The sequence below is a fragment of the Sylvia atricapilla genome, chromosome 3, assembly GCF_009819655.1.
Source record: "Sylvia atricapilla isolate bSylAtr1 chromosome 3, bSylAtr1.pri, whole genome shotgun sequence".
In the NCBI taxonomy this organism is placed as follows: Eukaryota; Metazoa; Chordata; class Aves; order Passeriformes; family Sylviidae; genus Sylvia; species Sylvia atricapilla.
Genome location: NC_089142.1, coordinates 88,399,810 through 88,426,170, shown reverse-complemented (window position 1 = coordinate 88,426,170; position 26,361 = coordinate 88,399,810). Strand labels below are relative to the sequence as shown.

The following is a 26,361-nucleotide window of genomic DNA, read 5'->3' as shown; positions in this document are numbered from 1 at the left end:
AACCTTACCCAGAAGTCCTTATTTTGCTCTTGAACAGCAGCAGTTCTTCCATCCATTTAGCACCAGTTCTTTGGCTTTATCACTTTTCAGAGCAGAACATGGAGTGACTTAAATTAAGCCAAGAATCATGCGCTTTAAAGTTTTCATGTGCTTTTGGAGTTATCAGTAACACCGAACTTCTAGAACCAATTCATAAATGCTGCTGAAAACTGTGACATGTCCAGTGATTACACTTCATGCTTGTCTCAGGAGCAACTTGATGCTACACAACTCAAGGGTTAACATCTGTGTTCATTTAACTGATGTCTTTCTAACAAAATATTCCACCTTTATCCATAACAAATTGGTGGATATTTAACTGCATTTTAAAAATACATTTAAGAATAAAACCATGGACATTGCAATGTTCTTTTTAAAACAGTGCTGTACATTTATGAGAACACTCCAGGAGATTAAAATTCTGCTGTGACACTGGGGCATACATATCATTTTACTGTGACATGTGTCAGCGATTACCTGCTTCTGTTCTTTCCTTTATTTTTCAGAAGAACAAAGCTTTATAACCTTGCAGGCTGTTTTTAGTAACTGACATGTAAAAGATCATTTGCAGCAATAATGTTCATATTTGAGTATAGCATAGGTGAGATTTAGAGACAATTTTCCAAGGGCAGCAAGGGTTTCTGATGTTCTTTTTGAAACACAAATGCTGCTAACATCTCACGTCAGCTGACAAATGCATGGATGGATATTTGACAGGCAAAAACAACACTACATTTAAAAATAAAAAATAGAACTGGAATGTGAAGAAAATATAGACAAGACAGACTTAGAGCAGGACCAAGAATACAGTTTTGATGAATTTACAGAAATATTTTTAATTGTCTCCTGCAAAATCTACTTGTGTTATACCAATCCTTACACTGGAATCATTAACCACACGTCAGATGATCCTTTATGTTAAAGAGCAGTAATGCAGACACAGAACCCAACCTACTCCTGGTACTGCAAGGACAACTGCTGCTGAAAGACCTTGGAAGTCAGGACAGACTTTGGCAAAACTGTCACTCAAAATGACAGATTTATATAGACAATATACATTTTACGTAATTGCTTCTTCTGACATCACTGAATTATGAAAAAATCCCACAAAGCAACTCAACTAGACTAACCTGACTAGACTAGGTTTTAGTTGCCCATTTTAACATTTGTGTTCTTTCCCTGATCCTTATTACTTATTAAACAGTTAGATGTTGTCTCAAAATATAGGAAGCATATTTCCTCATTAACAAAGATAGATTTCAGAAGCATAAACTCAAAATAAATGGGAAACGGGTTTTTTTCAACTACACAAAAACACCAAGAAAAAATGTATGGCAGATCGATTTATGCTGCCGTTATGGTAAAGACTAAATCTAATTTGAGACATACTTTAAGAACTACATTAATTTTTTGCTCCTTTAATAGGACTAAATTGTATGACAATCATCTGCTTCCCATGACAGGATGAGTAACAGCAATAAAGGTACAGAAAACAGAACGGTTCTAACTACAGGGGAAATAAAACTCAAAGAATTTACTATATTTTACTAATTTTATCTTCTATTTTAGAACACAGCAAAACAGCATAATAATCTACAACTACACAAAGGCAAACACGTAACATTTGAAATTATTCAAGAGTGGTAGTAAGGAGAACAATTCAGAAGACTACAGATGTTGCACCTGAGATGAACTATCCTGAGCATCAGCACAGACTGAAAACCAAATGGCTCAGAAACCAACAGCCCCAAGGGAAAAAATATATGGGTCACAGTGGATGCCAAGCCCAGAGTGAGCCAAGGGCACATCCTCACTGCTCACAGGGCAAACCACACAAGGGACTGTGCTCACGAGAACAAAGCAGCAGCCCATCAGTGAGGCTGCACACAGAATCCTCCACCACATTCTGGGTTACGAAGCTCAGAAGTGATGAGAACACACATGAGAGGCTCCAGCAAAGAGCTGCTCAGATGGGCATGGCCTACAGCACACGGCCTGCAAGAAGCAGCTGGAGGAGCCAGGTTTGTTGTGTTTGACAAAGAGGAAGTCCAGGGTAAATCCAACTGCAGCCTACAACCACTTGAAGGGATCAAAGACTACAGAGCTAATTATCTTCCTGCTGTAGATGCAGAGAGGTACAGAAAGGACCAGTGGTCACAAATCATAGCTTGGCAAGGGGAATGAAGCACTGTTACTCAGAATAGTTATGAAATGTCCTTGAGATTTTTGGAGGCTTTAACTCATCCAAAGACACCACTGACCTGATGTAGTGCTGCTAGCAGTCATACTCTCAATGGGAATCAAAGAAACAGGACAAAGAGATCCCTTCACAGTTTGTATGGTTCCACTTAGCTACTTCCCACTCTGCCACCATGGCTTTAACATTGCCTTCTTAAAAGATAAATGTTTTTCTTGTCTTCTTGCATTTGGTGGCTATCACAAGCTACTGCTAGTACAGTAAATAAAAGATGCTGCTCAGAACAGAATTCTTGGGATTTAACAATTTTTATTAAGTTAGTAACTTAATCTTCAATTCAGCACAAACTATTATTTCTGCCACATTGTACAATAGTATTTAAAATACCAGCTTGACGTAGAAATAAGAAAAATCACTTAAAGCTTTATTGCTGAAGTAGTATATATTTATGAAAGCTCTTGATTATCAGTCCCTCTGGATGACCACCGGAGAACCACCACTACCCTTACTGAGAGACAGACAATAGCAGCAGGCACGTTCCTTTAGAAATAGAGATTATATACAAATTTTAATTTGGCTCAGATAATTTTGTTTTAAAGAAAATACCTAAGAGTTAAATTCCTGAAATCACAAACTGTCTCAGGATTCAATACAAACTGCTTTCAATAAAACATTTTACACACAAAAGAGAATTTCAGTGCTGTCATAGAAGGCAAAATGGCCATGCAATTTTGTGGGAGGCCACAATGAATCCTGGAAAAAAAAACTGTTAAAAAAAACCCCTGGTGTAATGCATTGGCTAATAAGCCCAAGAGCAAGGATACAGAAGATTACTGCATATTTTTTTTTCTAGACCTAACATGATACAGAAGACCTCTTCTGTGACAAAAAGTCACAACTCTTCCCTAACCTCATCAAATCAGTTACAAAAAACAATTCAGATTTCATTTTTACCCTGCATGAAACAGAAAACACTATGAAGGGGGAAGAAGCATCATCAAAAAGATGTGGGGTTTGACCTTTAATACAGATGTGGTGACTCTGTACCTTCAATAAATCTAACACTTGTTTTGCTAGTAATTAGAAAACACTTAAATCCCAGAACAGTAAGCAAAATATTTTAAGTTCACTGACTTGAAAAAAAAACACATTCTCTTATCCTACACAGACCTAAAATAAATACTTTAAAGGAACTAAGAATATGCCACTATATTTTGGTTTTCATTTTCTGTCAGACACAAGTGCTAGATTAAACATTTGTACTAGTTTACATTGTTGTGTTTTTATGAGGTTAATAACTGAACTGCCAATCAAAACCTGTATAAATATGGTAGCTAAATACCTCCTGCCTTAGAGGCACTTTTATTTACAAGAAAGCTAGCCAAGATTTCCAAAGGACTGCATGGTCTGGTTTGCTTTGATCTCTTAAAGCATGAGTTTCTTTATACCTCTTGTTTTGCTATTTATTGCAGTCTTTGTGTGATCAGGTATGGAAAGAGCACCTGCACAGAACAAATACATCAGGAAAAGTATGACTTAAGAGGAATAATTACGCAACACACAGTTCAGTAAAGTAACTTCTGAAGAGCACTTTTGCAAGAGCACTTTTGCTGTGATGCTAAATAGAGAAGTATGCATACAATGGGCTCAGGATAAAAACAGGGGACCAGCACTTAAAACCAACATCACAGATACAACCTGGCACCTATATTAACACATTAATCACCACTTAACTCTGATACACACAGACAAATGTACCTTTAGATATATGCATGTATATTAAACTATATCGAAAGCTGAATTTAAAATAATTATTTTACATATATTAACTTTTAACAAACTTTTTTTAGGACATTGAACTGTACATATGAGCATATGTACATACAAATGTATTTACAGAAACAAATATAACTAAAATTAAGAGATATACATATATATATACATATATATCTATCTCTAAAAAGCCTCCAAGAATTCTGTTCAACAACTGCCTATAACGCTATTATCTTTAGTCTCTTACCACAAATTTAGCATTCTAAATTTCAGTTCCAATAATCCACACTTGCTCTCCGGGAGTATTCTGTGAGGAGCAGCTGCTTTTTACTTAGCATAGTGAAGTTAATGAATAAGGGACATGTATAATATGCACACATCAAAATAGAACAATTATCTCTACTCATAGTAATGAAAACTTTTATCACTAAACCAGAAACTAATCTACTTGTGCAGCTAGTTTACACTGGCTTTTGTTTCATGGAATGCATTTCATTTGCTTGGTAAAAACAAATGTTATCATTAGGTCCTTAATTTATTTATAACAAATGAATGAACTGGGGTTACCTTAGACTAGCATATATATTTTTAGGATGTTTCACTTTGGGTAAACTTTCATTCAGGTCATTTTACCACATTCATCTTTCCATTTTCTGGTGCTGACTTAAGACAGGATGTTATGAACATGCTCCCTATTCAGGAGAGCAAAGATACCCATTTGCACACCAATGATTTAAGTCTGCTTTAGGCCCCAGAAATGTGACTAGGACTTATTATATAGGTTATTGCTTTTCTGACTCTGTATAGACAAGATAAGGTCTTGAAGTAAAAATGGTTCAGTAGATTTTAGGTATTTTATCAAAAAGAGAAAGACACACACTGTGTTCCTAAAACCAGCAGAAATCATACAGACAGAGAGCATCCTCAGCCTTGAGAAGAAAAGTCCCTATTTACTGCTACAGGGAATTTTAGAGTTTTAGTTTAGACCTGCAAAATAAACAGACTAATTAAAGTAATAACACAGAGGGAAACAGATTTGTTTAGGAGCTTGTTTTCAATTTACTTCTGTTTCTGCACAAAGCTTTCATAAATTTTACCTTCAACTTACAAGTTTATAGCACCTTATCATCATTATTCTTGTTATAAAGGCACTTTGGGAGCCTGTTCAAAATAATGTTTAAACAAGCATATTGTTACTGAACTATTAATCAGCAAAAGTCGTAACGGTATCTGAGTCAGCCTGAACTTTTGTATGTTTTCTTGAGACAGTCCTAAGATTAGGTCTTCTAAATATGTCAAAGACAATAAAAAAAAAGAGCCAGAGTAATAAAAACAAAAAAGTTGAACAAAATAAATGTAGCCTATTTTTGGCACACAGAGGGGCACAGGATTTATTTTTTAACAAAAACAACCCCCTCACAAGGCAATGTACTGCAACAAATCCTTAATAACTACTTTGAAAGCATCCACCAGAACAACTGAGGTGGCACGGAGGGAACAGGCTGCAAAAGGTGACACAGAAGGAGCTGGAAGAAAAGCAAAGCACCAGAGGCATTTAAATGGCTCAGTCACCTCATGAAACCTCACTGTCACTGACACAGTATTTCCACTGAAGAGCTGCAACAGGCCAACGCTGCCAGAGAAAACCCACTAGGGAATCACTAACAAGATCCAAGATAAAGCAATCCCAAGGCTTGCACAGCAAGCAGCCCAAGAGCTCAGTGAGCTGGTTTTGTGAATCGAGCCGTACGTGCGTATCCCTGCTGGAGCTGGCACTAGAGGCTCAGCATTCCTGGAGCCACGGCTGTGGTCACCACCCCTCATACAGAGCTGTACCTCAGCTGGCACACGGCAACTCTGCCATTGGTGCATCTCCAAGTCTGCACCAAGCATTTAAGGGCTGAGTCACTGTAAGCATCCCCTCCACGGAACTCTCCTAAGACCCATCCCATTTTACCACACTGATGTGCCACTACAGCCTGACCACGTTAGTATCACCAATGTTTATTCTGGCTTACCCCAAAACAGGACTGGCCAGTCCCATGTCAGCAACACTGACCCATCCCATAAGTCCTACAGAGCTTAGTATATGATCCACTGAAAATGTCTAATAAGCTTGCTGTTGAGATTAACAAAACATCCTTGATGACAGACAGACTTTTCAGGTGCTGAGTTAGAAATACTGGAAGTGTTAACCTGCCAGGAATGGAATAAAGAACAGGAATCATGTCCTTACAATGTAGTCTATGTATTTGAAGCTACAACTCATAAGTAGCTCAGAGAAAAGGAAGATGATACCAGATTAATTTAATTTAGGGATAATATTATGAAAAGAGGCTTGCATGAGAACATTCATTTTCTAGTGTTTTTCTCTAACTTCTCACAGCATTAAATGTGATTCCTTATGCTCTTAAAAACCTTAACATTAAAGAAAAAGCATGTAATTTACAAGAAAAAAAATAGACCAACTTAAGTGTTTTAGAAGCTAATTTGATTTTACTCAGTGACCTTCAAGTGTGCAAGCAACCACTTACTGAGAAGTGCTGAACACTCAACTTGCAATAAAAAGAACAAAAGCAGAGGGCAGTCACCCGTGTTGACTGCCTCACAACCAGCACGCCATCTTCTAGCCTGTTAACATCTACCTAGTTTTCATCTTATTCTGATTAAAAAGATAAGTTTCCCCTTTCCAGAGTTTGAAGTCATTAACATCTATTGACAGCTGTAAATGAAAATAAAGACAAGGTAATATGTAGATGGAAAGAAAAGTTTTCTTTCTTTTCAAATAGATCTAAACTAACATTGAAAACATGGCAGCATCCATACTCAATTTCCAGGCAGCATGAGTATTAACTCCACAGAAAAATCTCTTGACAACTAAGTATTTTCCTGCATATGCATCATCCTTCACTACACTATGAATACATTGGCGCTTCCCTCTTCCCAAAATGCAAACATATACATATATACACACCAGTTATGAAACATAAAAATCATCAGCCTGCAAAGTACCATTTCAGCCTTGCTTAAAATCCTGTTTTCCAATTAGATTTGAGGCTTTTACTTCTTGAAACCTCCTCCATCAAGGTGAGAAGCAGAGGGAATTCTCCCCAGTTCTCACTCTTTCTTTTAATCCCAGGCTATACCTGAGGCCATTGGAAACTCTTCCAAAGGACTCTGCAACATTTATATTCCAAATCAAATAATTTCATTTTCAGATAAACCAGGATGATCCTTTTTTATCACCCTAAAGATTGAACCTTGTCCTAAGTCAAATGGCAAATAGGCTCAAAAGCAAATCCTGATCACGCTTATCCTTTGGGATGGGGGGGAAGCGAGAAATTAAAAAAAAAAAAGCCTGAAATAGCAGGAATTTGATAAGAATCTCATCAAATGTCTGATGACAAGTGTCTTGGTCACTAACAAGCAGTAACAGCTTTAATTACCATTGTACTACAGACCAAAAAGGTACCTGACATACACATATACATATATATATATAAAAAGTACCACTATTATTACTGTACCTCCTTTGGACAGAAGGTAATTCCCCTATGACAAGAAACTTAATTAGATTTCAAAATTAATTTCACTTAACTGTACAAGTAAGTTACCCTGATTTTCATTTTGGTTTTCAGGTCTGCATTAACTATCATAAAATATATATAGCTTCATATCAAGACATCTTAATTTTTTACGTGACACTGGAACCTACAATCAAGTACAGCAAAAAATAGCAACACTATAGCAACACTAAGTTGAAATGATCATGAAAGAAACAGAACTGTGAAGCACACTCTACACTCCAGCTTCTTTTAGAAGTGCATGGAATGAACAAATCTACACTGCAAATTGACTGAAAAAAAGAAGTGGACATTTAATCAAAATAATCATTGGCTTACAGAATTCACTGCTGTCCAAAATCCTATTCAATCAATTCACATTAAACCAAGTACAGTACTCAGGTCTTCAATGGGCTCCTCAGGGTGGTGCCTCAAAGAAAGCTGCAGAGGAACTGTTTTATAAGAGTGTGTAGGGATAGGACAAAGAGTGGCTTTAAATTGACAGAGGACAGGATTAAATCAGATATTAGGAAGAAAATTTTCACTGTGAAACACTGGAACAGGCTGCCCAGAGAATTTATGGATGCCCTGTCCCTCAGCGTGTTCAAGGCCAGGCTGGATAGGGCTTTGAGCACTCTGCTCCAGTGGAAGGTGTCCTTTTCCATGGCAGAAGCATTGGAACAAGCTGTTCTTTCAGCTCTTCCAACTGACGTCATTCTGTGATGACAGAGCAGCCAGAAGGAAGATGTGCCTGGAAGCTGGGACCCTCTCCTGAGTCACTGCCTGGTGCAGGGCAGATCCCAGGGCACAGTTCAAGTGCTGAACAGCAGTGGGGCTGGGGAACAGCTCACAACTGATCCCAACTCAGCCAGGCAGCTAGGATGCAGACACAGCAAGTATGAAGTGACTGACTGCACCAACATAACACCTGTGCTGTGAAGGGCTCAGAGAAGGGGGGTATTTTCTCTAAAGCACACTATGATTATCTGTGCAGAACACATTTTCTGTAGCCAAATATCAATGGGCACAATGCCAAGACCTCTTTCTAACCTTCCTTGGTACTTTGAATTTATGTGGCTAGAGTTTCCTTCCAAGCCTTGTATATTTTAAATTATCGTAGCATTTGAGAAAATTATATTGCCAAATCAAGTATATAAAATCTAAACTCAACCCTCTACAAGTAAGTGCTAACTGGGCCATTTTACAAATGTAAATTCTCTGAAATTCAGAACCTCATTTAGCCAAATGCACACACGTGCACCTATATATGGACACTACCACACGTACTTGCAGCAGCATCAGAAGTTTTGATACAGTAAAGAGAAAAGTCAGAGAAGAAGTCTCACTTCATACTCACTAGAAGAGAAAGCTAAACATGTATAATTGCACAGACCACTGTAAACAGCCTTCACACAACTCCTTTCTCTTCTACTTGCAAGACTGCACATAGTTGTTATTTTTCACATATTAATTTTCCAACCCAAGGATATATTTATTTTCACCCCAGGACACCAACCCATCTTCTTTTTCTTCCATGCTAAAATTAAAAAGATGCATTAATACTTCATGCTCCAGCAAAGCTTCCTTCTGATAGTCTACACAAACCACCCAATTCTACCAGTATCACAGGAACTCTTCTTGAGAAACCAGTCAGAAAGTCCATCCTTTTGTTACTGGTTTATTCTGGGCATCTCTGTAAAAATCTAACTCCCTGCTGACACAAAAGTGATAGATTTAAGCTCCTAATCTAAAATCAGGTAAACTGGAAACCTAGTCAGGGTCCTAATGAGAGAGTTGATCTGGACAGACTCTTCGTTAATGTAAATAGAACACCCTCAAGGCAACAGAACAAGCAGCTTAAACTCAGGTGACTTCCACAAAAGCTCCCATAGATCCAAGTCGCTAAAATGCCAGTGCTTTGGAAGCAGGCAAAAAATTACTTGGTTTTAATATATGAATTCTTTTCCAGGAAAACACTCCTTGAGTTCAAAGCTCCCAAGGAGAAGCGTCCAAGCACAGCTGCACCCAGGCATGAGGCTGCAGGGAGCTGTGCAGCAACGGTGACACCTCGTGGTGCCAAACCACAGAAACACAGACCACAGAAACAGAGACCTCTATCTTCCCAAACACAACCCACCTTATACCCACCTGTGGGGCTCTCCAGCAGAGACAGGAGCTACAAATCAAATCTCTGCCTGTTTTCACACCTCCCCTATCTCACTGGCCTGTCTTCAGAAGCGTCTTCCTAATCCCTGAGTCACGGCTTTGACAAGCACACGTGGAAAACAGCAGAAGTGATTACATGCAACGTTTAATGCACAACTGCTAAATGAACTGATGAAGAAAAGTAAGCCAGCCCAGCTTTAGTATCTTTTGGTCAAAATGACTATACAGAAATTACTGTAAACAAAACTTTCAGAGAAGCAAGTCAACAGGGCCAGTCACATAAAAATTAGCATTGTCATTAATAAATGTAATTCAGCTACATAAAGGATTCCTTTCCTTGGTTCTGGTATTTCCCATCCCCAACAGATGCTCAAATGCATTACTTTCTGCAGCTTCACAAACAAAAATCTCAGATTCCACAGACCATCACACTGCATGCATTTGAGAAGTCAGTTTGCCTCCCCACTGCAGAAGTTAGTGCCATGTTTTTCCCAAAGATACAAGTTTAAAAAAGCAGGGTGTCTTAACTCTTTCAGGAACTGCTCAATATAAAAAATTACGAAAAAAAAGCAACTTTAAATGCTGTTATAAAACCAAAGTAGGAAGGAAAGAAATGAAAAGCCCCTTTTATTGCTCTACTTGGGCTTCAGGAGGGTTACAGGAACAAATTTAGAAGTGGACTTAGGTATGTGACAAAACAAGGATAATTTCATGCAATAGAGCCACTAACATTTAAAATTGTTTTTTGGGGGGATGAGTTATTGTCTAAAGGAAATCTCTCTCCAGTTTCCCATCTGTATTTCTTCTTCATGTTCATACATGTACATTGTTACATGCACAGTAACTCACTGACACTGTCAGCGACACACTGTCACTCAGTGACACCTGAAATAAACTATTTCACAGAGTCAAAATGGCACCTATGTAGCATCTAAAAGATGACAGACAGTATCATCCCAAGACATTTAGGTTTTTGAAATATGCATGAAAATTTTATTAGTTACACAGATCAACAGTAAGGAACCACTATAAAAAGGGTGGAATTTCTGAAGGTAAATGTAACAATTGCCGCCTTTCAGAAACTGCATGCCTTGCCTGTGATGTGAAAATCCATTAGGAATTTCTGAAATGGCTACCATAATATCCATACCGTGACCACTCTATGGCCCCACAGGCTTACCCAGGAATATTTTTTAATGAGTTTATTCTACATCCAGAGTTATTTTCACATCCCTCCTAGAGCAGAAACCTTAGTTACAGAGCACAGGGCATGGATATGCTTCATTTGCTGAAAAAGCTGAAGGAAGAGGCCAAAGAAAACATGGGGGTCCTTGTGCAGTAACTGGAGGGTGCAAAGAAACCAGAATGCACAGGACTGGGGAGTTTTAAGAGCCAGAGGGAAACTGGTCTTAAAGTTAAATAGTAAGGGATTTGAAGCAGAACTAGAGAATCCAAGGGCAGGATCCCTTGTAAGAGAAACGGCTCTGTAAGATGCAATCTTTAGAGCCTGAAGGAAAGATACGAATAGTATTCTAGAGCAGGAAGACTATAGTGGACAATCTCAAATTAGTAGGGGTGAAATTAACTCCATACCTGCTCTAGAAGGAAGTGGACATGTGTAACCACTGTTCCTCTTCTATTTTACCCCTTTCTCTTTGGTCTCAAGAGCAGTAAGTCTGTTTTGTGACCATGAGAGCTCCTGGCCTTTGGAAGAGCCACTGGTAACAAAGCCTCTCTGCAACATTCCACTCTTGTGAAATTGCACAAGTACAAATTAACTCTGTGTTTAACAGCAGGTATTTCTGGCCCTATCACTTACTTCTTGGCAGCAGGGTTTAAGCACAGCTAGATGTTCTTGTAACATCGTGATTCAAATATATCCATAAAGCAAGCAACATTTTTAAACTGCTGTTGGCTAAAGCCATGTTTTGCAAACTTAAAACTGATACAAAGTGAAGCTTACCTATTTTTTTTGGAATTTTCATCTTTCCCTCTTTTAACTCCAAAAATTCTTGTAATCAGAGCGCTAAAAAGAAGGGTAGATGAATTTCGTACCTAAAGGAAAAAAATAAGAGCTGTGTTTTAAAAATCCCTTTGAAATGTATGCTTTTTTAAAATACAGCCATTAATGTAGAGTCAAAAAGAATAACTGCAGAGTGAAAAGCATGCTACAGGTCAGCACATGGAAACTATTAATTCAGAGCATCCTTCCAATGAAGATGGTACTACTGGAAAGTTCAGGTTCTTTGGAGATGTCTATCTTCATTATACAGAGTACCTCCAGAATTTTAGTGATTCAAAGCATTCACTTTTATGCACAGCAGATCATGAAGTGTTCTAGCTGAATATGCCATTTGGGATCTTCAGTTCCAGAGCAAAACAACAGAATGAATGCAAATGCACTTCTTACTAGCTAAGCGCACTGACTCAAAATTTAACAGCCAGAGACACTTTAACCTATAAGGCAATCTTTGTCCCTACTTTTTGTGGATATCAGCATTCCACATTAAAAGAAATTAAACAAAAAAAAAATTTTACTTCTTTGTAGGTCTACATTATTTTTACTGTATCTTAAAATATTACATTCCAGAAATTGTAGTACTGCCATTTATAAACATGACCAAAGTTTCACTGAACAGGACCACCCTATATCCTGTTAAACTAGAGAAGCAAACCTAAGAATTAACTTACTGCCCAGACAGGTGACATAAACCCCAGAATTGACGCTTTTATTCCATCTGCAACATAAGGCATGATGTTTTCACCTAAGCGTGTATCCCTGTACAGGGCCCGGAGGATATTTAAAGCATGAACCTGTGGTGGGAGAAGAAATATATGAAAAGCATAAATTCATTAGTAAACATCTTAAATCTACTTTATGTAATTACAACAGTGAACATGCAAAGCAAAAACTATCTATATGCATATTTACAGCACTTTATTTCCATATTAAACACAAGAAATGCTGCTGCTTAAAAATGCATTAAAATAGTGCTGCAGTAAACACTGTTAAAATAACAGCTACAGTTTAAAATATATTCCTCTAACAGCCATAGTTCAGGCATTGCAAGTGAAGGTCAACATTCTTTTATCCTTAGCTTATCATGGCTGTAAAAATAACTTTTGAAGTCCAGAATCATCTTTTCCAACATTCTTGACACGCTGTAGATACTGTGAGAAAAAATAAACTACAGCTCACAGGAGGGCAATATTAAGCTAAAACTGACAGCCAGGCCTGCTTTACTATGTGGAGCATTTTCTGATATTTCCCTATCCTCTGGAAAGGAAGGTGGTAATACACACAGCTTCATGGACTTTGACAAGGCTACATAAATTTATACCAGCAGAAAATCTGGCAGAGTCATTAGGACATCCTTCTGTGTATTGTGAACAAATTATGGCTTGTACTTACAAACAGAAAGTAAATGGTAACATTTTGAAGATAAAGGTCTTGCTTTTAAAGTAAGGTTTTTTAGTATTCCAAATCTATGTACTTCAGTTTTAGAAGTTACTAAATATTACTAAAATTAGTTTTCAAGTAGTGTTTTACTATGATTCATGCAAAAGTAACTCATTTATTTACGTTAAATGTAAGCAAAGCTTGCTTGTTCATTTACAAACTTGTAAAAAGGAAGTTACTTATCTATCTGTTTAGAAATATGCTCTAGGCAGTAAATTGCTCATATAAGACCTCATTTGCTGTAGTAGAGAAAAACTATGGAATTATGCCCAATCCATTTTTTAGTATGTTTTACAGTAACTTAATAATCTCTGCACATGCAAACCCATTTTAAAACCTAGCTACAGACAGTAGAATATTTTCATATTCTAGAAAGAACAGAATATCCTCATTAAAAACACACACTTTTTTAACTGCTTGAAATAGTGTAAACACACTTTTGACATTTGCCTTTTGATGAGAGGCTGAATTTTACCTGTGGAATTACACTTGAAGATTCATTTAAAGGTGCAGCCAGAGATATCAATTCTTTCATTGTCATTTTCAGCAAATCTGTTTTGCCCTTCTTTGGTTCTGACGCCAACAAAGCCTACAGAAAAGAGAAAAAAAAAATAAAAATCAGGTGCTTCTAGCCATTTTTCTCTACTACCACTTCTGCTCTCATTCCTGTATTTACCATACCACAGCCTAGCTTCTGAACACTCAGAATGAAGAAAATTTTGCAAAAAATGAAGGTTCAGTTTCAACTCAGCTTTGTTTAAAGCCTCTCAATATAACAATCATAGCATTTTGGACAGCAAAAGTATCTGCTGTACTATACATACTTACATTTCTTAGTATGGATTTTTTTTTTAGGTTAGTAACATCCATTTGAGATGACAAAGGCTGGCCATATAATAAATTCTGATTTGCAACACAGACTAAAACAAGCAGCATAATTTTGAAAAAACAGGAGAGATGTGTTCATCTCCAAACAGCATTTCAGCGGATGGGACATCCAGCTGAGATGAAAATACTCTGAATTAGTTCTCCAAAATTCAGAACTGAATTTAGAACAGGCTTTCTCTCTTTAACTGGTAGCTCTTGTTGAATTTTTCCAAGTTAGTACAAATGGTTAATTTTAAATCATTTATTACCAATAAAAGATTATTATCCATTTGTGCTTTGGGGCCTAGAGTCTGTTCAGCATCAGTAAGAACCAAATGAATTACAGAGTTTAGGCAGAAACCCAGGAGTAGTTTCTGTCAGTTTATCAGTATCTTCAATGATAGGAGAAACAAAGAGGGCAGGTAGGGGGAAAAAAAAGGTGTTCATGAAGTATAAAATAGAGGAGAATGACCTGAAGACTAAAATTTCATAATGTTCAAGCTGAAAATCATATTTTCCCACCCACTAACTGGAGCTGCACCTTTGCACTATTAAGTAATAACATTCCTATTTTAAAGAGGTCATGGAATGGTTATAACCTTAAAAATTATATATATTCATTAAAATAGATGTGTTTTAGGTTAACAAGAAAACATCACAGGATGAAAACAGCAAAGAGACCACACTGCATTAATGAAATAACCTTCTTTTACTACTGTTAGGATACACATTACAACTGGCATTTTTATTATCTAAATTCCACATGGCATTGAAGGTTCAATTCATTTAACTGAGTCATGGAGCATATTCAAACTGCCAAAGAACACTATCACCTCGCTTTACTATAAAATTATAATCTGAAAACAGTTTATTTCAGACTGATCCCAATGTTAATTTCAAACTTTCCTGTTAATTGAGTAGACTGTAGTCTTCCAGAGCTGTCAAAAAAGAAGCCTCTGACCTGTTTATCCACAGAGCTGTGGCACAGTCCAAGCTTTCTCCTATGGAGTCAGTAGGCCGACTACACATGTTTTCTGCAGTGGGGTATCACTGGGTCAACCCATTCCTTACAGTAACTAACTTTTTTATGTAAAAAACTGATTTGAATGTGCTTTTTTGGTTTCCACATTGTCAAGATTAAAACTAGATGTAATATCCACCAGACTCAAACTGTGTGGTGTGAATGGGGAAACCAGAAGACATGAAATCACCAAATTCCTTCTGCAGACAACTTGTTCTTAGAAGTGAGAAAGATATTTAACTGCTGAAGCTGAAAAGGAAAAATGTCTCTAAAACCAGTGTCCTACTTCTGCTCTCTGCTGCCTTGCACATACATCTAGCAAAGCCAGGAGCAGGCTGTGACTGACATAAGAGGTCAGACAGAAGCTGGCTGCCTCAACTTTCTCAGGGCAAAGTCAGAGTGGAAAACAAGCAAGATGAATTATTCTGGCAGTGAGAGCTTGCTCTGAGCAGTCCCTCAGATCCTTGGAACGTGCTTGAGACCATACTTCAGAGAGTGGAGAAAGTTACAAATCATATAGTTTCTCTTGGACTCCTGTCTCAGAAAACTGGTTGAAAATCAACATCATGGAGGTTAATTTAGGGGAAAGCAAATATGGCTGCTTTAAGGACCAAAGGAATGAAAATAGGTGAAATGCAATCTAGAAAACCAACTCTGCAGTGACTGACCCCACAAGGATGTAGATGAGCTGCTGCATGCTAATGTGGGGACTCAGCAAGAGGTGACACTTCAAGCAGAGACAAAACACTGCCATCAGTTCTGAACTTGGCAGAAGTCAAAGAGGCTGGGATTAATGGAGCTGAAGGTAACACAGGGAGTGGGAAGAATGTGGGAGCACAGCCCCATGTTCACAGATAGAAGTCTTCAGTAATCTATTCCTTCAATACTTGAGACTGCCAGTCAACACCAGCTAGTGTGACACTATCACTTGTGCTTTATTGCTTTTGAGTGGCCTTCCCAAGTTCTTTGCAGTATTAAATAGGCCATCATTTTACAGTTCTGTGAAGGTCTGTTCATATTTTACCACTCTCCTGCTTTGCACTGAAGTAGCACATAGTTACATGGTTAACAAAGCCTTATCTAATCTGTGAATTAATCTATGAATTTGCCAAAATTATTACAATTGTAATGCAAAGTCTAAATACAGTTTTTAGAAATGCCATTGAAATCTACCACAAACCAGAAACTTCAAGAGTCAATAGAACTGTGGTGCCAAACATGGTTTAACTGCAAATGGCTTCTTGGCTGCACAAAGGCTATCAAAGTCTGTATTTAAAAAAAAAAAAAAAAAAAAAAAAAAAAAAACAAACCAAAACCAAAACCAAAAAAAAAAAAAAAACCCAAAAAAAAAAACACAACTCTTTGGTCAAAAGGGGTTGGAGTGGGAAAAAATAAATATGTAATTTCCTTTTTTAACGTCCTTTCTGGAGAATACATTTGAATCAGAGCCAGTGACATTGGCTGGTACCTGTATGTAGAATGGAATTCCTGCACTCCGTCTGGTCGCACACAGGGTGGAAGAAGGATCACAAGATTTGATTTCTTCTAACACACACCTTAACCAGTTCTCTGGCATCTTGTGCAGATCCTCATTGTTACATCTACATCAAACAGATACATAAGAAACATGAAACAATTGAATATAGGACAAGGACAAAGTCAAAGAAAGCATTTAGCACCCTTAAGAAGTATTTCTTACTGTATGTTAACATCTCCAAACACATATACAGATTTTTATTATGAAATAAAATGATTTTTTTAAAAAATTGTATATTTTTCCAGTGTTGGTACAAATAATATTAACCCTACTTAGTAGGTGCCAGTAATAAAATATATTTAACTGAACAGAAAACAAGGTTCTGTGCTTCCATGCTGCAACAATTCTCTTCTGCCAAAAATTATTACCAAGTTCTGCAGAAAAAAACAAAGACATATGCACATCAGCCACTGCGTAGGAAGCGACACTTCACAAATTCATATCTTTGTTTCCACAAAGTGCCTGATGCGTGACCCTTACACTAATAATCATGTTTGTAACCATACAAACTGAAACTGCAGCCCCTCTAAATAAGGACACATAATGTAAACAACCCTGCAAATCTCAGAGCAATGGAAGGAATGAAAACAAGACATAGTGTTCTTTTCAATACTAAGTCAGTCAAACTTTCTGTAAAACACCTAAATAGCTCTCCTATCATCAAATACTCCTCCTCTGCTGTTATAAAACTCAGCATTGCCTGAAAGCAAAGGACTTCCAAGGACGAGGAAAAACTCAAGTCTGCCTCAATTACTGGTGCTGTTCAGTTCAATGAAATGTACCACATTCAGCATGCAACACCAGCCCATTAATCTTATGTCAGTGTTCCAAAAGGATCATTTTTATTAATAGGACATTGTTATTAAAACCTGTCACACTTGTTTGACACGTGATTCAGGGCAGAAGAAATAATTCATCACTGTGGGCAATACAACTGCAATTATCTCAACCATGCAGGACTTGCCTTACCTAAAAATATAAACTATAATTAAATTCATGATTAAGTAGTGAGACCTTATGGTAAGACTACAATCAAGTTTTCTACCTGGGTGACTCAAAGACTTTAAAAGAAATGGTAAAACCCAGCAAGTACTGATGAAAAAGAAACAAAATCAAATGGAAGGTGTCTATATATTCCCTTCTTCATCCTCCTCTTAGTAAAGCAAGAATTTACATTGGCTAAAAACCTGATCATGAACAATAAATGAGGCTTTAATCTCTAGTGAAACACTCCTTTCCTTCTTTTACAAAAAAAAAACCAGAAAATTAGTAATGCAGAAAACTGAGGTCACAGGAAGTACCAGACAGGTCAGCAAAAGACACAGGACACTACCTACTCTTCAGTAATTCCTGCAGGATTTCCACCACATTTCCTACACTGCTGTGGTATTCTCTCCATTTTTTAAGGACAGCACCTCTTCAAAAGGGCAGCCAGGATGCTAACCACCAGCCCAGAGTTCAAGAAAAACCAGACTTCCCAAGCAATACGTCACCTTGTACCACAGCATAAAAGAATGGCACCTCCTGCCCCAAGCCTATGACAGAAGCAATCAGATTAACCTGGAAACTCATAGTGATTCTCTTGCCTTTAACTGATCTCCTTTTACTGGTAAGTGGCTTGCCCTTTCAGGATGCATTCCTCTGCTCACTTTTGGGTACACAACAAGGATACAACTCTAGAACTGAGACCACACAAAAATTCTCACGGATCTCCTCCATGAGTCTCAGCAGTTAAGACACAACTTTGCAGTTCTCTTCATCCACATCAACATATTCTGCAAAATCTGCTCCTTCAGATCATGGAGGCACCTGGCCTTACCTCCCTAGCTAAGCAGAATTTAAATGTCGCCATTCAATCATGCAGAGAACAGTGCTCATCTCTCTCCAGAATGTTATCTTAGTATTACCATGAACACCCCATGAGAAATACCTACATCTGCTGGGGTGCAGAGGAGCACAAAGTAAAGCATTAAGGAAATATTTAGAAGTTGCTATGTAGCGCACTGAATATTTTATTCTTAAGTAAACTGAGGGATTTTTCTCCTCTCAATATTAGTAGAAAGAAGAGAAGCATACTGAAGTCAAATAAACTTCAGACTCTCTTAAAACCATATTGCTTTGATCCTGCCACAAGTAATTCTACCCTGTTCAGTCACCCACCAATGCACTTTTATTTATTAGAATCTGAAAGAGTTACTGCTGTAGAGTTAGAAACATTAGAGACTATTGACTTTGCAATGGAGATGACTACTCCCTTCCATTTGGCAGCTCTGTCTCCTTGTGGTCTGGCAAAAACAATATTGTCGTAAGAAGCAGGTGGCCCTAAATTTTAAGAATAACGAAGCTTTACAATAAAAAAAATTAAAGCCTCAAGATCAAATGTAATTTTCCAGAAAGAAATAGTAATTATTTCTACCAGATCAAACAAATACTGCTGATAATAAAAATACAACACAGTAAGTTGATAGACAAATTACTTAACATGCAGTACATTAAATGTAATCCACAAGTTTCTGTCTGTTCATCTGTCAGTCAAAACAATTTCATACATGCCCCAAACTCTGTGGTCAGTATCAATGAGTACAAAAGTCTGGCAATCCTAAATTCAAGCTAAACTCCGCTCCTAAGTCATATATCTGTATTTTCGCCTATCTGAAATAAAAGGTATGTTAACAATGGGTCAGCCTTGAATTTGGCCTTCCTGGATGCAAGTGCCTTGTAGCATAAACATCACATGACCAGAAGCATCCAGAATTCATTGTTTCCCATCACTTTAAGCAGTTCCTTAAAAAAAAGTGAAAAAGTGGGGCTCTTTCACCATTTTCTTCTCTCTCAACAGGCCTGCAGTATTATTCTTTTTCAAATAAGTAATGTGGTTCTCATTTTTTATAGACACAATATTGGCCCTGGTACTTCTCAGACCAGAATCTAACCTCAAAAATACATTACTATTCAAGTTATAAGTCTGTTTTTAAGAACAACTCCTCTGAACTGCAAAGTCCTTTCACTTGTATCCTCCTTTTCACAGCATCTGCTCTACATGAAACAAAACTCTCCAGACTATATAGGTGCATTCAGAAGGGTTTGAAGTTTCTCCATCAGTAAAGCTGAGCAGAGAGAACCTTGGGTGGCTTCAAAATTTCAGAAAGACACTATCCCCATCTATCTCACACCAAGCAGGAAAAGAAATGGGAGGGAAAACATGAACAGTGTTAAAAATTAACACATCTCCAATCTGAGCAGCGCCATAACATTGTATCCCATACTTCCTTATGTCATGTATTTCCTAACACTACAAGCATCTCAATATGTAAGAATAGTTTTTCTCCCCCACTTTCTTTCTCTCCCCTTCAGACTCTTTCCTTCACATCTGCAATTACACTTTTGCTGAGAAGTTATTTACGATTTTGGTAAGTTTCACTAGAAAGTCCATTAGTGATATTTCCATTTTACAAGTCTTACTGGCAGACCATAGCAGGCAGGGAAAGCAAAGAGTTACAGTTGCTTCAGAGCAACAAAATGAGATAGAAGCAGAGTTTTCTGTAAAAAATTAGCAGGGGGTCTATTCCCAGTTCCCCAAAAGAAATACTACGCAAGATCAGACACTGACTAGGTACAGGTAAGTAATTTTCACTGACACTGACAGATTAAATGTTTTTAAAATAAAAGTATGATTTTTTTTATCTTTAGCTTTCTTTTAGTAAATTAAAATTTTCCAGAAAATTATTATGGACCTAACTTACTGCATCCCCTAAAATAGTGCTCACCACGTTTAAGTTCCAACTGAATATTCAGAAATGTTCAAAATAAATTATTCCTAAGTAAACACATTGCACTGTATGACATTACTCTTCTCAAACCTTACCCTTGCATTCTCCAGTTTTAGTGAGGCAAAGCACTACCTCCATAGCTATGCAATACCATTTCAGATTTCCAGACATCTACCTGATCTCTCAGCAAAGAGATCAAGGAATAAAAAAAAAAAAAAAAAAAAAAAAAAACAGGCAAAATGTCATTTGGGACAAAAAAACTGTGAGTAATAAGGGCTACAGGAGATTCAAGTTTTCAAGTCTAAAACACATTTCTGACTTCCCTGAATTGCCATGCTATCAGATCAAATGAGCACTTTTAATTTCTCCAGGCCTTTGACAGGAAACACTCTTTTTAAAAACACATTGCTTATTTCATTGATATGAATGTCGCTTGTTATGTAACTGTATGGTTTTCTGAAGGTGCAGCTGCAGGCAACATTAAGCAGGCATGACAAAGGCAGCACTACACTCCCAGAAGGAGTATCAACAGGGAAACAGAAGAATGGTAACTTGCATATTAGAGCAGACTCAGCAATTTATATCCAAATTTCAAGACAGATCAGTTTCATCAGGTTGGTAAGATATCTCTGCAGAGGAAATATTTTTCTTTCACCACTAACTCAAACAGGTCTGAATACTATCATTCTCTCTAGAAAAAAGTCTGCTCTTGGTTCTTATAGACTGGTGTTTAAGGGTTGTACAGCTAAAAGCAAACGCAGATAAAAGACACTGCAGCATAAAGTTTTTAAAAAGTACTTGGCTATAAATAAGTAAAGGACTGTGTTCAACTGGATTCATAAATGCCTAGGAAAAGGATGTGGCACAGTCTTACTGATAGATTTTTCACTGTGTTTTACAGAAAGAAAAATTCAAGTGTCAGGGATGCTTCTGCACATCTTGGGTTCAATCCTGTTCAGCAATGCTAAGCTGGACATTACTATAAGCTGCCCAGGACAAAAGCTTTCTCCTCTGGCATTTGTGGACACAGCAGTAAATTAATACAGATTTTGACACACATGCTCCAAGACTGCCCATGAGCCCCTCAGCTATGGAGAGAGGGAGGCCAGTGGAGATTCACCTGCAGAATGGAGTCCCCCAGCTGCAGCAGCGGACATGGAAAGACTCCATGATAATCAACAGACTCGCAAGGCAGCTGCATTTGCCAAGACTTAATTCGTCCCTTTTGGAGGAGAGTCTCAAAATACTCCTGGTATCCCAGGAGGACCAAATCAAAGAGTCATTTCCTGTTCTGGTATCAGTCTCCTTTCTCCTTTGTTTTAAATACAAATATAAGCCTTGAGACCTGCAGTTCCTGGAAAATATTGTCCTTCGTTGAAACGAATCTATGTCCACAGAGCTGCTCTCCAGTTCTTATAAATCTTTTTTTCCCAAAGGAACACTTGCTCTACTTGAAATATCTTAACTTTAAAAATGCTAGGCAGTATGGATAACCAAAATATTGTAACAGACAACTGCTAATTGAGAAGAGGAAACTTCCTTAATTTTGGAAGGCTTTTCTTTTGGATGATACATACATATCACTTAATGTCGGAATAATTTTCAAGCAAGCAGAGTTCTCTGGGGTTTGGCTCTTCATTTTTCAACCTAACATAAAGCTGCTGTTAAGCAGATTTTGCTCCATTAAATACAACGGCAGAACGCAGGAGAGGCAACAAACACATCAGCAACTTTTCCGAAGTCTAGGTAGATTTGCTTCACTCTATTTGCCTCAGCTTTTAAAAGAAATTTAAGAGCTAAAAATCAAGAAAACAGCAAGTCTGCTATAAATTGACTACACATTTTCTATGTTTTCCACTATTTCCTGCATTTTTACTTTGCCTTTGCTAAAGACAGTCCTGCATATTGACTGAGATCAGACCAGCGGGGCTGTAGCTTTTCAGATTACCTCCTTTCTCCTCTCAAATAGACTCATGGTAGTAAAAGGTCTGTTTGCTGGTTGGGTTTGGTATTTTTGAAACTCTATTACTCTGATGGCCAGACTCGCTCTCTTCACACTAATTGGAGAAAACTTGCATCACCTTAAAACTTCCTGAACCAAGTTTTCATGGTATAGAAGAACATCCCAATATCTAAACAAGTGTAAATAAAACACATGGACAGGCAAAAAGATAAGGAGTTTCTTTTTTTCCTTTTTTGAGTAAACAATCAAGCGTAAAGCAAGGTTGTGTGAGTGCTCAACAAACTCCTTGTGCCAATTTGAAATCCCTCAGATTGCTATCAGCTGAAAGAAAATGCTGTACATTGGAGAGAGACCACCAAGAGAATCATGGCAGGCAATTTAACATCCCCCTGGCACACAGAATGAACACCAGCACGTGTCAAATACCATTACTGCAGCAGTGCTGGCCATGGATGCAGCAGCCTCACCCAGCATCCTCTAGCAGAGACCAAGCCTCAGTTCTGTAGGGACATTTTTCTGAGGGGACACACAGTGAACCTGATCAGCCAGCAGTCTGTACTAAAAGCACCAAAACAGTTTCCAGTTTGAAATAAAGAAGAAACAGACCTGCACCTCCAACTGGCTGACATGGGGCAAAAGGGGAACACTGGTGACTTAACCTGGCATTAGTGTGAAAATACAGGTACTTCAAACTGAAAATCTGATTGGTCTTTCATATTTTAAAAGAAAAACAACAACAAAAATTCCACACCAAACTCTACCTAGTCAGTAGAAATTCTGTCTTATTAAAACATGCATGGGATATAAACACTGTATACCACAAAGAAACATAACCAGCACTTGAAATCAGTAGCTAAGCATGTAATGGAAATTCCAATGATCTTTCCCAGACCCCAGAACAATTCTGTTCATTTAGTTCTTCTAGGAAACTATAAAGTTACAAGTGGAAAGAAAAAAGCCAGAGTGCATATCACTGTCAGGTAGTCTTCCAAATGTCACAATAACCAACTCAGTGACAGGTAAGAGAAGTTTCCAAGAAAATGTCCTGGCTAAAGCAAAAAGTCTGGTATGAATTTCACAACAGACCAGAAAAGGGGAGCAAGATGGAAGAACTCTACATTCCTACTTTCCCCAAGAGTTTTTAAGGGCTGTTCAGGAAACTAGCATGCCAAAAACGAAGAAAAATGCAGCAAGCATTATATGTCTGTATCATTTTTCAATGCCTAAGCACCATCTCTAACCATAAGTATTGTAGTCCAAGTCACAGACATCATATAACTGTCATAATCCTGCCGACACCAAACTTAAATAGAATCCACATGAAAGCAAGGATCTGCGTGCACAGCCACTTTCAGGACTGATGCCAAAATTTGGTAAAACTTATATTCAAAACAGTAAGTTGTCCATCTTCTACCTGGAAAGCATTTCTGTAAGTTGCACGAAGCCAGCATATGCCAATTCAAATGCACCCCTGTGCCTTGATTGCAGCAGATGATGTTTAAAGTAATCACCAATATTTTTAACCTAAAAAGGAAAGAAAAAGTTACTAAGCCATTTGAAATTACATATACATAATTTATTTATATATGCAAAAATATTTTGCAGTTCAAAGAAGCAATCCTCCCCTGGTTGGAAGGGTCACTGGTACAAGCAAAAAGCAACTAGAAGCCCTACAATAAACAACCTCTTACTTATTAATGATAAAAAAATATTACACTCATTGTTTTAGGTTAAGGAGGTAGTTCTACATTCTTTTGAAAAGTCCAGAAATATAAAGGACATAAAATTGGTTATTTGTCTGTGATGGACATACTCAGACTTTTAGAGAAGAAAGTGACAACTCTGATTTTCAGGGAAAACAAATGCAGAATCCTTCCTGTTTGCCTACACTCTTGCCTAAAACCCCAAAGGAAATGTCAACTAAAGCACAACAGCAGAAAAAAATCCCTTAAAAAATATTTAAGATATGAAATTCAAACTCCAAAAACTGTACTGAAGGGAAACAAATCTACATTAGATTAGGTAATACACAGATAAATACAAATTTCTAACATTCCAGAATTCTGCATAATTGCTGTTAACCATTAGAAATAATTTTAAAATGAAGTAGTAATGTGAGCTATTTTTAAAAGCACTGAAATTTTAAATGTGATGACCAAACTTTCATTTATAGTTATTTTCTAGAGCTCTGTTACAAAGCTTTAAAATCTTCTTGGAAGTTTACATATTCCCACAGTCTCATTCCACAAAGCACAGGCTGTCTTATTTGCTGGGCTTTTTCCTTTTAATTCTCATTAACTTTCAAGGTCTAAATCAAACTTCTCACTTAATTTGTTTAAAATGCATAGCACATACTCAATGCCCTTATTTAAAATTTACTTCAGGAGTCTTTCCTAAACTCACAGGCTAGAGGCAGTACTACCATAACTGAGCTCTTGGTCAGAAATTTAGAATATAACAGGTGAATCTTACTAATCCAGCAATCAACAACATACAGGGCCACACTTGCTGCTGAGGGCAAGAATCTGGGTATTCAAGATATAAATTCTCTCCAAGATGTTCCAAAAGATGAATACAGGCCACGGGACAACTAAGTCTTTACTTCTACTGCCTGTTTCTTTTCACTTTGGCACACAGCTCTGGCAAGCTTATCTCCCAAAACTGTCTTAAAACTTCCCAGGTGAGACAAACAGGAGTTTGAGGAAGAGCTAAATGTTCCTCGATACCTGGAACACTAATTATTTGCATGTCATATGACAAAAACAACACAGAATCTTTATGAGATGTGTTTCTATTACATGTGGTTACATGATACTATTGATAATGATTTTCTTAACAAGCAGAGCTCTGAGCCTGCCATCTCTGGACTTTTAAGATCAGATGGAAAACGAAAAGTAGATTATGCATTTGAATAGTGAGATTCCTCCAGCTGTACTCTGCATTTCCAATGTCTATTATTTCTAAAGGCAAGGTCACCATGTAAAATAGGTGATGTTTTGAAGATTGCCACATAAACCCAATCTCCTACTCAAAAGACAAGGAGAGTGCACATCTGCTATTGCCCCGATTTCCTACAAACAACAATTAAGTATCAAGCAGGAGCTGCCTCCCTGCCAACCTCTCCCCCACAGGTACACAGCACAACAGGCAGCATTACTGCTGCAAAGAGTCATTTTTTGTACCCCCAGCACCACACTGCCTGACAGAAAGCAGTTCTGTTGTGCCACCTCCTAATGCACACCAGCACTGTAAGACACTTTCTTTCCATCTGCATGCTCCATTAAAAAAGCAGGTACAATCAATTAGAAGACTGTGAGCACATTCAACCCTCATTGTGATTTTTTGGGTGAATAAGTTATGACAGCATTGATCCAATTCAATACAGTTACTGACCGAGATGTGGAGCACAGTGTAACAGGAGGAAGGTTTGTAACACATACTGGCTAAGAGGTGCTACCAAGTTTTTCTCAACATTTATTTGACCCTAGCTCAAGGCAAGTTGACCAAGGTTTCTCTCAAAGTTTTCGTTCTCTGTATCCTTAAATCTCTTCCAATAGTTACAAAATGAAGAAAAAGAATGGGCAACTTGAAAGAAAAGTTCTACATGAATCAGATAACAAAATCTAATTTGCTTATTTGGCAACACTGAAGAGTGTTTAGTAAGTCTGAAGCCCTGGCTGAGGCACTGGCATTTTTTGTCATTTCTGATTAAACCCCCTTTTTTGTTACGAAAAGTAAAGTTACAAAAGTACAGAGAAAATGACCACATTTTTCTTTGTGTATTTCCTTGCAAGCCTGAGGAAAATCAGGATTTCAAACTAGCTTCTCATCCATTAGCCTTCCTCAAACGAGAATGTAGGCCTTTTGTTAAACAGGAAGACATCTGAAGCATAAACAAGCTGAAGAGACATCTACAGGAAAAGAAGGTATCTTTATAGAATCAAATAAAATCCTGAGCTGGAAGGGACCCACGAGGACCATGGAGGTCCAACTCCTTCCTTAATG

General features: G+C 37.6%; 1 protein-coding gene across 1 annotated transcript in view; it reads right to left on the bottom strand.

Moving 5' to 3' along the window:
• The window catches only part of THADA (THADA armadillo repeat containing), a 148,837-nt gene that overhangs the window by 103,861 nt on the left and 18,615 nt on the right, over positions 1-26,361 (bottom strand). Inside the window, exons 21-25 of the mRNA XM_066316099.1 lie at positions 23,771-23,880; positions 16,555-16,687; positions 13,674-13,787; positions 12,430-12,552; positions 11,702-11,793 (exon numbers count right to left, since the gene is read on the bottom strand). Of these exons, the coding sequence (XP_066172196.1) occupies positions 11,702-11,793; positions 12,430-12,552; positions 13,674-13,787; positions 16,555-16,687; positions 23,771-23,880 (572 nt within the window). The remainder of the gene's footprint in view (positions 1-11,701; positions 11,794-12,429; positions 12,553-13,673; positions 13,788-16,554; positions 16,688-23,770; positions 23,881-26,361) is intronic.